General features: G+C 34.9%; 1 protein-coding gene across 4 annotated transcripts in view; it reads left to right on the top strand.

The window, feature by feature from the left end:
- LOC145690362 (cilia- and flagella-associated protein 44) overlaps positions 1 to 8,212 on the top strand; it is a 253,414-nt gene extending 245,202 nt beyond the window's left edge. For all 4 annotated transcript variants that reach the window (XM_081765185.1, XM_081765184.1, XM_081765186.1 and 1 more), the window contains 2 exons: positions 220 to 697; positions 7,392 to 8,212. In XM_081765185.1, the coding sequence (XP_081621311.1) occupies positions 220 to 697; positions 7,392 to 7,738 (825 nt within the window). In that variant the 3' untranslated portion in view covers positions 7,739 to 8,212. The remainder of the gene's footprint in view (positions 1 to 219; positions 698 to 7,391) is intronic.
- Positions 8,213 to 14,298: the final 6,086 nt, after the last annotated feature.

Here is a 14,298-nt window from a genome sequence, read left to right as displayed (position 1 = left end):
TGTAAGTTGTTTAATTCGCACCTACAGAGGATTGTGGTGTGTAAAATAAATCGGTTGTTTCCACCTTTCATTAATATATGTATAAAGAACAGTACACTTTACATTTTTCTCTTTTTCTTTATTCAAAGGAAAGAACTGCTTGACATAATGAAAAGTATTACAAACAAGATTTAGCTAAATTGAAGACCTTTACATTTTTCTCTTTTTTCTTGTTTAAAGGAAGGAACTACTTGGCAAAATGAAGAAAAATACAAACAAGAGTTATCTAAATTGAAGAAACTTGTGAAGAACCAGAAAAGGCAACTTGAAATATGGAAAAGAGAAATCCGACGTTTGAAAACCAAAACAGAGCCTCCTCCACCATTGGCGGCATCCGCTCAACTTACACAAATGAAACTAGCTGAGCAGACACGAGGATCGGACGTAAGTGCAGATGATGCCGATGATGAATGGGATTTTGAAGAGTTCGTACGAAAGGCTCTGACAGCTGACGAAGAGTTTGGAGCAAGGGTAAAAGAAATACAACCTCCTCATGTTACGAAGGAGCAAATACCGCCAGAACTACGTATCGACATTGAAGGTATGACGGACACTGAAGAAGCCGAAGAAGAACCTAAAGAAGAAGTAACAGAAGAACCCGTAGTCGCAGTCTTTGAAAGTGAAGCAATGAGAGTAACCGAAGAACAGGAAGTAGAAGGTAAATCTTAAAATGTGTGGGTTGTAAATAGTTTTGGCAATATAATTAGTACACACATGTTATTGAACTGATATCGACAATCAGATTAGAGACCTTCATATGATTTATGATCTGCGTTGCGTTGCAGTTTCCCAAATCCGTGGTATTCACTCTATAGCATTGGTGAATTTTTTTTTTATTAATGTCGGCGATGAGTCGCCCTACAGCGCGTAGAAAGTATGGAATATTCTGAAGTGTGGTGCTTTTGAAGAATTCTTTCAACATGGAAACAGATCAAAATTGCAGAGGCTCTCACGTCTGACGAATATGAGGGTGGCGGATGTCCCAAAACCTTCCAGGGTCACCTGACAAGCACTGGGTCACTGTATTTGCCACATAACAACGAGAGTTAACAGTTTCTCCTTCAGGAATTGCCACACACTTTCATGACCAATATACACCCTATGAGTACACCCTTAAAAGTCCAGTGATGATCAGTTTCAGGGAGATATCACAGTAACTCCACCTGCACCTCCGTAACATATGGATGACCACTAGGAGTCCAGTCTGTCGACTTTTCCAAATATGAACGAAACACCTTGATCCATCGTGCAACCCTCCGATACTGTAGCGCATCTTTGCCACATGCTTGCACTGCTGTATCAAGTCACTGACTTGCATTTTTGTCACGGACCAGTTGGATTTTAATCCAACAACGCAGTTTAAATTTCGTAAGCATGCTTTAGGACACAACACTGATCACTTTAACCACACAAAGCACCAGAACTACTCGTATTTCCGATTGCTCGACAGTGGTTCGGACTAACTATTGTCAGACTCTTCTTACGCATAATCATGCGTATATTTGCCTCTCAACAGTATTGCCAGCTCTTAATTTACAACCCACATAATAATATTAATGTTTGGTCGAATTCCTTAACTTTTGTAAGACTACCCGATTCTAGTTTTTAGTTTTAAGTTGGAAATTATAATGTAATTGTACGATACCGGGATTTGTATTAAAACTGGGGTAAATTATAATGTAATTGTACGATACCGGGATTTGTATTAAAACTGGGGTTATATCCACCAATTTAATTGAAAATTAGTCAAAAATTAAGAATTGAGTCGTAAAGTGTCGAAAACAATAGCAAATCCTAACCACAAGGGAATGGATTATTGCTTTAATTGGGGTATAGCAAAATAATTAGCTTGGAATTATTAGGTAAAACCTAAAAACCTTAAAATTGATCGTGGTAGAACTTTGGCACAAAGAAGGGGTAAAGTCCAAGGTATCAGAGGAAAGAAGACTCGCTGTTTGAAACTCGGTGCATGTTTTATGTCTTGGATAAGTCATTGTAGAACATTCTGTTCGATCTCTACTGGGGGCATCTCTCGTTCGTTTTCCTCCCATTTTCCTGGCTTCCAGACCATTTAGACTACACAGAAGTGTCCATGGCTTCTTATGTAAATATCGAAAGGATTCTTCTTCCACGTAGAGAAATCGTTAATCAGCTCTCCACTAACAGAACCCGATAGTACTTACATCACCAGAAGTTTCAGAAAACCTGGGTCAGAATTTGACGTAAGTGTGTCATTTCATTCAGGAAAAAGAAAAAGTTAACTTGACCAAGAATAGTTTCGAGGGACAGCTACATATTTATTTGGCAAGTTACATAAGTACTTCTAGACAGAAGTACATGTCAAACAAACAAAATATCTGAAGAAAGAAAATAATTCTTCACGTCGCTTTAGCAAAACTTGATGAGGCGGAACTTCATGGTTCGCTACCTGTAAGAACCTAAATGTAAGAAAACCTGAGGGATTACTGTGCTCCTCTTAAAAAGTAATATACAGTTTTTTTCTTAAAAAAAAAAAAAAAAAAAAAAAAAAAAATGTGTCTAAACTAATAAAAGAACGCTGAAATTTTGTACGAAGCAAATATCGATAGGGAAAGTTGTCTCGCGTACTCTGCAGTACATTGTTGCCAACCCAACATTATATATATTTATTTATTTATTTTTCAAATAACACTATGCCAGATTATTACGTTTCAAATCTACATGTTAAATGAAAATTTCCAATATCACATTTATTATTCAGTGCTACGAACAAAGGACGCTACAGTATCTCAAGAATCCAAATTGTGAAAATCTCTACCACAATAATAATAACAACACAACTGAGACGAACGAAAATGCACATCCAAAATACCTTGGTGTTGGATACCACGGTCGTGATATGATATCATTTGAATAAATGGAAACGAAGTTACAAGGATTGAGAATTTGACTTTTTTTCCAAAACCTCTATTTCGAAGAAAAAAAAGTGCTTACATGGTGTATTTATGGAAAATATTTAAAATACTTGTTTTTCTTTCCTTTTATACCATTACAGCATTAGTTCTTTGTACTTGTAATCAGGGCCGGCCGTGAGCAATTTTGCCGCCCCGTCCAATCGCATTATTTGCCGCCCCCTTTCTCCAGAAATAACAAATCTCAGGGCTCATAGCGAGTCACTTTTTTTAACTAAAAGTTACTTTTTTTCAAATTGGTTACTAAAAGTTACTTTTTTCAAATTTGTGACTAAAAGTTATTATTTTGGGAGGTAAAGTGACTTTTTCATGTGATTTATGTTTTGCATTGGCAATTTTCTAAGAAAAATATTATAAAAATAAATGGAAAGAGCCAGAAACTTGTTACTCGTTACTCTTCTGATAGCTTGTGAAACAGTCAGCTTTATTCTCACTTCAGCTTATTCTTTCTAAAGCACAGTGGATGGTTGGTGGATGCTTAAGTTCTCAAGATGGGATTGAGAACCCTTCTGTGTTTATTCTTTCTTCTATCATAATAGTCTTTAGTTTTCTCTCGTAATAGTTAACGCTCCGCTCAACGTAGTGTATGTGTATTTGTGTGGTTCATCATGTTCGTATTGTATTATCAGGGTGCCTATCAGTTACGAATGTCACGAAAAAGTCACGAAATTTAGCTTTTGGGTCACGATTTTTTTTTTATCTGTACAAATGTAAGTACAGATTGGAAAATTTTGTTCTATAAAACGTCAAAATTTACCACCAAAATTGTCTATGGTCGGCTTTAGACGCTATCAAATCGCATGCAAACCGCACTTCTATCGCATGGATGAAAATTCGGCCTAATTCGCACCTAAATTCACTCTTGAGAGTGTTACGAAATTTTATGATTTGGTAAAGAAAAAGTCACGAAATTTCATTTTGGAATTTTAGTAGACACCCTGGTTATGCTTCTTGTATGTTCTTCTTAAGAGTAGGTATGAATTGGAATATTTCATGGCTTTGAGAACTCTCAATGCTAAGTTAAATATAATGTCTGAGATGAAGAAATTCGGAAATAGCCCAGAACTGGTTCCACTTACTCAGAAGCTTCTTACATCTGCTAAATCTGCTTACCGTAACTACAGATCATACTTAGAAAACCTAAGAAAGGAGTAAGCTCAAAAAGAAGAAATAAAGAAGAAAAGATGAAACAAAACAACAAAGAAAGAGAGAGGTGATGGAGAAATTGACAGATGAAAAAAGGGGCATTATGAGATTTTGGTCACTCTTTCGTGTGCTTTTGGTCACTTTTCAACTATTTACAAGAGACCAGACCACTATGAGTCCTGAAATTTTAAAACTCACGATTTAAATATGCTACGCCATAATGAACAACGAAGGGGAGGGAAAGAGAACTCTCACTCAAAAAGGCCTAAACACTACAAATACAACCTCATTGTGTCTGTTTCTTTCTTCAAATAATAATCTATTATATTAGTGAAAGTTAAAGCAAACACACCTGCTGAAGAAAGATGGAATCTTTTTTATAGAATTCAATATCGAACTTCAATCTCAATATATCAGTTTGCAATTCCAGTGCAATAGCTCTTTTATCTTTATTTCTTTATTTTCTTTCTACATTTGTTAAAAAAGATTATGAAACTTGTTTCCACTTTCAATTATAAGGAACTTGTTTCTGGCAAAGACAAGACTAGTTTTCATATCATAACTGTGTGTAACAGGTACTGTTCGAGAATTGAATTATTGTATTTGACAACAATCAAGCAACTCATGCTGGGATTTGTTTGATCATTTGCTTTATCACTGCCCGTGTGACCTTAAAGTAATACAACTTAAATATGATTTATGAATATAGTATTCATATAGGTCAGCTTAGTAAATTTAACTACCATCATCATGAAGTTTGTTTCCAACAAGAAATATTTATTTTAAATAATATAGTTATGACAGATTTTTTTCGCCCCTCGAAACTTGCTGTCCCGTGCAAATACACATGTTGTACATATGGTAGAGCCGGCTCTGCTTGTAATTACAAGTTCTCGTAGTTATATATCAAGCTCTATCCATCCGTTTTGCGAATCTTCGGAACGGTGTAATTTGAAAATGATAAAATTATCTCTTCGTCGATTGAAAACATAAAGTACTTAGATGTGATATTTAAGCACATTTTCAAAATAAATCATTAAAAAATCAATCCATTGTAATTTCGTTTCCATTTATTCAAATGATGTCATGTCATTATCATGATATTCAAAGCCAGGGTACGAGATATGCATTGTCTCGTCCATTTCAGTTGTGTTGTTGCTGTGGTAGAAGCTTTCAGAGTTCGAATCCCTGTGATAATGTAGCATTCTTAGTTTACAACACGGAATAAGTCTGGTATTGAGTTTTCGTTTAGCATGTAGACTTGAAATATGAAATAATCTAACATAGTGTCGTTTGAAAAAAAAAATATATAACTTAATGTTGAGTCGGCAACACTGTTGATCTGTTGACATTGCATAGTATGTCACAAAGATTTCCCACTACAGAAAACTGGTACTTAGAATGGGATAGTGACAGTGCAGTGATCACTTAGTAGCGCAGAATATTAAAAAAAAAAAAAAAAAAAAAAAAAAAAAAAGTACAACTGCGGAATACTACAAAATTTGTCGATTCACCACGGATTTGTGAAGTAACTTTTATCGGTCATTCACGATAAGCGTTAATTTCTGTCACAGGGCATAAATGAAAACAGTGTATTTTTTAGTGCTATTGATTCATGTTTGTACTTATACAGGTAAAGTAGGCCTATAGTGTTACTTGAAAATCATTATTTTTACAATAAATTTATTACGAAGTATCATTCATCTTGCCAATGCTCCAATTTAAAATAACGAATATTTTAAGTAAATACTTCTGTTTGCATGCTTAAGTTTTAGTAACATAATTTTTACTACAGTATAATTCTTTTTCTTTCGTTTTTACAGTTTTTTAAATGAAGGTAGAATAATAATAATTCATTGCTATAGTACATGTTGTTATCAAACGAAATTTAATGTGATTCGTCTAAACGAATCTATGGGTTGGCTATTGTTGGTCAATACCAAGAATTGAACCCTCGATTTCGTATATAATTGGCTATGCCTGACGAAGGACAGAAAGAGAGAATACAGCGCTTTATATGTGCATATGAAAATACAAAATAATAAAAACAGTTGGTGAAGTAAGATGTCTTTCGTGGTGTTCCACGAATCGGTGAAGCTGAAATCATAGAAGGTCCGCTTGAATACTGCAGAATACGTGTTGAACTCTTCAGCGTTAGATTTTATGTGAATGTGAAGAGTTGTAATCCTCATAACTTTTCGGAATAGGGATACGTAACGGGTATGGGATTAGTTATTTCTGTTCCACTTATTGAAGGGTGTTACTATCATTTGACTAAACCGACTTTCTTTTTCTCTGTCTGTCTGTTTGTTCCACGGTAACTCGGGTAAAATTTATTCAATTTTAAACTTGCTTTATGCCTTCCTCCTGCCTTAGGAAATAAACTTGTTTGTTAGATTTTTTTTAAAAGGGTTTTCCGATCATCCGCATTGCTAACAGTTAATTGGTCAAGTATAACAGAGTTTGAGGGCAGTAAATTTCCCCTAACTTTGAAGTTTCCTTATTTAAATAATGTAACTTAAAAAATATCCACAAGATTTGATACAATATGGCCCATACTCTTTTTTTTTATTTATTTTATTTATTTATTTATTTAAATCTACTTCCCAATTATTACTACTTGGAGTTGAAATCTGTCAAAAGGATCAATTTTCCTTCTCCCTCTTCTTCATTTTGAAAAATATGTTTGTATAATTTTCGTAGAAATAAATAAATAAAAATATATATTCAATTTTAATGCAATATGGCAGATATTTTCTTTGATGTTTCCCAGTCATCTTTACCGCATCCACTGCGTGTGGTTAGATTTACTCCCAATTTAAAAAGTATGTTATGCAAAGATTTTATAAAAATTATCGCGATTTTTATGAGAGTGTGTTTCGTTTGAAACTTAAGTATTAGTTTGAGTGTTTGAGGTTAAAATTAGTCAGACGCTGAATTCGTTTGTTATATTTTGATTTTATAATGCATACATAAATTCTGTCTTTGCAATACTTAAAATACCGGTATGTTATATACATTAGTAGTATAATAAGATTAAGTAGGTAAATTAAGCATCTTACCTTACCTGAACCAGTACTGTTGCAGAAATGAGTATTTTATCCGCTAGGAGGTGCTGCTCTAATATAACCTCAGTACTGAAAAGGGACACAAATATTCAAGCAAATGTTAATACACTTTTTTAAAAGAAATATTTTGTAAAGAAAGTATTTAAGGTTAATTTCCTCAATAATTAATATTTGTTTACTTCTCAAGGCGAAGAACCAAGCGGTGGTGAGCACGAAGATGAGATAACTCCTGGTGAAACTGATCAACCAGCTGCTTCAGAAGTAGCGCCTGAGGAGAAACCAGAAACAGGTGCAGCTGAACCAACACAAGAGGAGGAGCCAAGTACATCTGAGCCAACGCAGGAAGAGGAGCCAAGTACATCTGAGCCAACGCACGAAGAGGAGCCAAGTACATCTGAGCCAACGCACGAAGAGGAGCCAAGTACATCTGAACCAACGCAGGAGGAGCCTACAGAGGCAGAAATTGTCGATGAATTACCACCAGAATCATCAGAAGACGTCCCAGAGGAACCTCCTTCTGAAGACCAAGAGTAGAAGCCCAACTTTACATAAAATATTGAATTACAATAGTAACTAACCTGGAAAGCCAAATTTTAAAGCCACTTAAGTGTGGTAACCATAAGAGAAGTTGAATATATTGACATCTAACTCAGGAATATTGAGTAACGCGATATTGAACGAGTGAACATTTAAAAAAGTATTATGGAAACACAAAAAATACATTACTGTTCTATTCTATTCTGAAATAAGTAACATAGAACGATCGAGCGTAGTAGCATACTTAAAAAGTAATATATAAAGGTATGAAAATAAATCTAATTATCACCTTTATCTGAATCTATTTGTATATGAATTATATAAATGTATACAATATTTGAATATTTGTAAAATAATATACATTTTAAAGGAACTAGATTTTTATAGTACAATTCTTTTTTATATTTTAGTAGAATATTCTTGAAATTTTTCAATAAAAATTGACCCTACGAATGATTGTATTATTCCACTAATAAAGTGTCATGTAATAAACCAGTCAGAAAAAAAAACACATTTTTTGAAAAATATATATATTGGAAGTATTATTAAAAATTACAGAACATATTTTGCCAGCATGGTCTACAATTTGATTATATTGTAGTTTGTTCACATTTACTGTATCCTTAGAAATAGCCGATTTCCAGATGCAGATATTATACATGAGAAAAGTGCTTTTGATGACATACGACTCGTGTTAGATGTCTGTAGGGTCACCTTATTTTGCTTTGCTCTTTCTTTTAGCAAACTTGAAGAAGATTCTTTATTTCATTTATTTATTTGGTAGTATATTACATCTGCTTTAACTTAAATCTTGCCACACAGTCTTCGATTTGTCTCGCTCAGATTTCGTGACAAACTTTGCCTTATATACTCGTAGAATAATGTTCAGTGATTTCTGACCACCTTCCTAATAGAATGTTTCGAATCTTTTTACATCGAGATGAGATATCAGTCTTCTACTGTGGTTGTCAACACAATTTGTCGTCTCTATCAAGCAACAGGACTATTTTTACCATTAGATAAGTCGTTTGTCTGCAATAGAAAAGTATTGCTAACTTTCTACTTCTCTGTTCGTTCTAATTTTTTCAACGTATATCGTGATGTTGCTAACGGTCCTATTTTGCAAGATGTAAGGATGTCATAAAAAAAAAGAAAGAAAGAAAGTAGAACATGGAAAATTATTATCGTTATTTTTCGGAAATTATTTGGCAAACATTATTGCACTAAAATCAACAATGGAAATTCGCTGCTTAGAATTTCTAAAGAGGTAGTATATCATCTACTACGACTATTCACCATCACTACCACATCATCACGTATATTATTATTATTATTATTATTATTATTATTATTATTATTATTATTATTATTATTATTATTATTATTATTATTATTATTATTACCCTCAGATGACACAAAACAACTTTTTAGAATAGTTAACTATGAATATGTTAATTGTTTTTAAAAATATTTACATACAACAAATTACTGATGTATAAGTAATTTAATAGAAATTAATTGTGATAAAGTTAAATGTATGACATTTACGAACCAAACTCAATATTTTGCCAGCACATGTAGGATCAGTAGAGTAAATATAAACAAAGTAGAACAAATCAAAAGAACTAGGTATTGTATATCACAGACAACTGAAATTTGGCAATCATATAAATGGCACAGTACAAAGATTCAGAAAAAAAATTATAAGTTTTATGTTCAATCAATAGTCTGATTTTAAAAATGATAGTTCAATGTTTAGCTATACAAGACACTGTTGAAGTTTCTAGAGTTTGATCCAGTCTTACAAAGCAGTATCTCTGGTTTGTTTATAAATAAAAGTGTTTCCGAAATGTTTTATTAGGTTACTTTCTATATGAAATGGTAACAGAATTTCAGTTCTCATAATTATAATACTGGCTAAATTATGAGAGATTCCACATTGTTTGACATTCACCAATGCAATCGTTCGTTTGTGCAAAGTCAGATATGTACGTGTCTGAACGAATGCTACAAAACGAAACTCCTAAAATATACTGCACTATAGTTTTATGTAGCATAGGGTCGAGTAGTGTAGCGAAGTATAGTATGAAATGTAGCGTACAATAATAATAAATACTTACATGATTGATAAATGTACCTTATGTATTACTCATGGTAAACGTACTTGTAGGATTTTACACGATCAGTGTAAGGATGAACTCAGCGAGAATCTATACTCCTGAACAGTAGATATGCCTGTTGGTATGTACTTCAAATTAGTATAAAATTCTTCAGATCTATACTAATCTCTATATGGGAATTTGGATAAAAAGGTCGATCCCTTGCGGTTCCGCTTTAAACACGTTTTATATATACAGGTTGTCTCGAAAGTCCCCTGATATAGGGTAACTTTGGTACTATCAGAGTTACAACAAAATGTAAGAGGGAAAACCGTCTCCAAATATGATATTTTCAATCTAAAGTGAAGGGATTTTTTTTAAATCGGAGAAGCCATTTGGGCTGTACACTCTTTATGCGCCCAAATGTTAAATGAAAATACAACGTTGCCGTTTACCTGGAACCATAACATAAGTGAATGAAGTTATTGATTGAAATGGAGGCTGGCCATCGACACACTAGCGTAAAAGACAGTAACTTCATTCACTTATGTTGTGGGTCCAGGTAAACGGCAACGTTGCATTTTCATTTAACATTAGGCCCCATAAAGAATGTACAGCCTAAACGGCTGGTCCGATTTAAAAAATTCCTTCACTTTAGATTGGAAACATAATATTTGGAGGTTTCCCCTTTTATATTTTGTTGTAACTCTGATAATAACAGTTACCCTATGTCAGGGGACTTTTAAGACACCATATATATATATATATACACATACACTTTGGGTCATACTTAGAGAGCTCTTTTTCCAAGAATTCTGAAAACTCTGTCCACCCCTCTAAACTTTCCGCTAACTAGCCTCCGCGACACGTGGTAGAGATTTATGATCCCTTCTGGCTAAAAACCAATGTTGCCTCGATTCCTTTTCCTTCTTTCCTTTTTCCTAGTGGAAATATTAAAAAAAAAATAATAAATAAAAAATTGTTGTTGTTAACTGAAAATAGGAAGGAAATTTTTCTCCTTATATTGCCGGACTTGAACTACACAAGTGGATCGGAGGTACGGCAACACTGAGAGCAGTGACAGCTTACACGCTCGCGAGGACTAACCGAGGGTTGTGGGGGTGAAAAGAAGCAGTGGTTGGGGAAAGAGCCCTTTAAGGCTGTCCCTATATATATATATATATATATATATATATATATATATATATATATATATATATATATATATATATATATATATATATGGTGTCTCAAAAGTACAGTAAAATTTGTACGAAGAATTGCTAAATTATATGTACCAGGTAGCCTAAAAAATATTGAGCCTTTTGCACACGAGATGTCGTTAGTGTGACAAATCGCAGGGTATATGAGTTGCAGAGGGTCAAGCTTAACTTCGTTCGACGACTAACAGCTGAAGCTGTAGATGTGCGAAAAGTATTGGAATACGTACAATCAGGCTTTAGGTATTGGACCGTGAGGATGAACGAACGTTCCGCAAATGCTGCGCACGTCCGTGAAGAAACTGAACTGTTCATAGGCAGGATAACGTCATTAAAAGCATCGAAATCTAAAAAATGGTTCAGTCGCTTTCATTCTGGAAATTTCGTGTCGAAGATGCTCCTCACACTGGGCGACCGATCACAACAAAAGTGGATGATATTCTGGCAAAAGTCGAGCGAAACTGGCATTTAACCACATCATGATATCGAATATGATCCATCATCATCAAATAGTGTTACCTCATTTGAAGAAAGCTGGCTAGAAAAAAAAAAAATCTCGTCATTTAGGTGCCTGATATTTATTCGATCGAATTTCTATCTGTAAATCTCTGCTGAAACATAACGAACTTCGACCATTTCTGAAGCAGTTGATTACGAGTGATGAAAGGTAGTAACTATAACAAGAATGTGCGAAAAAGAAGCTCCACATTTTGTGGCGAAGCCCACATTGATGCCCAGATAGGTTATGCTGTGCGTTTGGTAGGATTGGAAAGGCATTGTGCATCACAAGCTATTGCCGCCAAGGAGAACGATAGACTCGGGTCTGTACTGGCAATAAATAACGCGAATGCATCTGGCAATTCCAAACAACCGGAACTGGACAACAACAGAAAGAGTGTTGTATACCACGCTGACAACACCAGATTGCATCCATTTTTAACGAGAGAACTTGACTGGAAGGTTTTAATGTATCCCGTATAGCCCGTACCTGGTTCCGTCAAACAGTCATTTGTTACGGTCTCTGCAAAGCTCCATGAATAAATAAATAAATAAATAAATAAATAAAAAGAAATGAAATGAAATCTTTAAGTTTTACGTCCTATGGTTATGCCGGTTAGGCTAAAGGAGACGGTGATAATGAGAAATGAATGAAATGGTAGATGAAGAAAGTGGGAGGAAACGGGAAAAGCCCGAGAAAACCCACGAGCACGGTATTTGTCCACCACAAAGTCCACACGGCGCCAGCTGGGATCGAACCAGGAACCCCAAGCACCGGAGTCCCTGAACGGTGTTTCGTTAGTTTCAAAAGAAGCCTATGAAAACCACGCGTCACAATTTGTTGATAGAAATCACAGATTTCTACATCGACGAGATTATGGTACTGCCAAAAACTGGCAGGTCATCGAACAAAAAATGTGCATGTGGTTTCATATTATTTTCGAATCATTTAAATGTATTGTCAATTTTTACTTCCAAAAGCCCAATACTTCAAAACAACACCGACAACGTGTGAGAGGTGATTCATGACACCAAGATAAGACAAAAAGTATAGACCAACCTGGATGCATAAATGCTTCCTTTCGGAGTTACAGGCTGTCGAAAACATGAAGAAAAAAAAAATAACTTTAAAGGTCCATAGCTCCAAAACTATGGAACCTACTGTAGCCGGGTCAAGACTTCACTTAATAACTAATATGTGGGTTATCCAAAAATAAATGTTTCAGAATCTCACGAAGTAATTTTTTTGTAGAGGGAGTTTGGCTACGGGCATAGAATTTGAAGTACTCTCCAACTACCGCCATAAAAATTGTTAACGGAAGTACCGCAGGATTCTGAAACTTGAATATTTGGATAGGGCACTTTACTAGTTCCGAGTGAAGTCTTCACCCGACTACGGTGAATATATATATAAAGAGTATTTGGATAAGGATTTCTGTAGCATTTCCTCTTCAAAGTGTGTTTTCTTGCATAAATTACAATATTTGAATACGAACTCCTGTCCACATAAGGGGCCGCGGTGGCTCAGTGGTAGAACGTTCACCTCTGGTGCATGGGGTCCCGGGTTCAAACCCTGATCCCGCCAAGTGAAGTTTGTGGTGGACAAACACCGTGTGCGTGGGTTTCCTCGGAGTTCTCCCGTTTCCTCACACTTTATTCATTCCATCATTTCATTCATTTCTCATCATTACCGCCTCCTTTAGCCTAGGCGGTATAACCGTGGGACGTAAAACATAAAAATTTCACTTTTTCCTGTCCACATAAAGCTTATCAACATATACGACACAATAAGGATAAGCCTGTATCAATACAAGCCAAGTAAGAGAGCAAAATTTGTAAAATAAGATAAGATAAATACTAAAAGAAAACAAAGCTCTTCTGTAAAATGTCAAATTCGTTACATGAACCATTATCACATATTTCACGTTTGCAAAGATTAAAATTGCACTATGTTGCACATTTACAACGAACAATAAACAATATGTAATATTTCTTTTTCTTTTTTTTTGGGGGGGTGGGGGAATTGCACCAATTTACCATTTTGTGTGACAGTTCTTTGTTTTAAAAGGATATTGTCCGAATGCCGATCTTACCAGTCAATGCAGTATGACTACGGGCCGACTGTTGAAATATCTTAATTGCGTGACGGCTTTAACATTCTGTGCTGTCCGCACACTGCGAGGTCTGCCACGATGCTTCGTTTTTAGAACCGAGGCTATTCTTTGGAACGTTTGCACAACATTAAAAAGATCTTCTTGTCAGAAACTTTAGCCTTTCAAACAAGGCTGAAATATACGCAAAATAATCGTTGTATCCTGATGATGGACTTCCTGTTCTTTTAAACGCATGATGCTCACTGCTTCATACTATGACGACGACTGAACTGGTCAAGACCATAATCTGATTCGCCTACATCACTAGCGCTGGACAAGGTAGCAGTAAAGCCGGGAGTTATTTCCCGATTCTCATGAAAAACGAAATGCTAAACCTTCTTCTTTCCAACTGGGAAACAAAATTTTGCATAGTATTTATCGTTGCTTTATTTACATATGAAATAAATCAGAGGAGAAAAATCAAATAAACAAAGGAGCATGTAGCAAATAACTAACATTTTTTATGTAACATATTTATTCATTAAAAGTTCTAGAAAAATTGTTGAATTCCAGTTGTTTTTTGATAGCGAACATAGGAGAAAAAAAATACAAAATATGTTTATTGAAACGTGGACTCTACTATGGAA

This window comes from Thermobia domestica, chromosome 7 (assembly GCF_964235325.1).
Source record: "Thermobia domestica chromosome 7, izTheDome1.hap1.1, whole genome shotgun sequence".
Taxonomy (NCBI): Eukaryota; Metazoa; Arthropoda; class Insecta; order Zygentoma; family Lepismatidae; genus Thermobia; species Thermobia domestica.
Note: the sequence above shows the minus strand (reverse complement) of the source record. Positions and strands in the feature narration are given on the sequence as shown.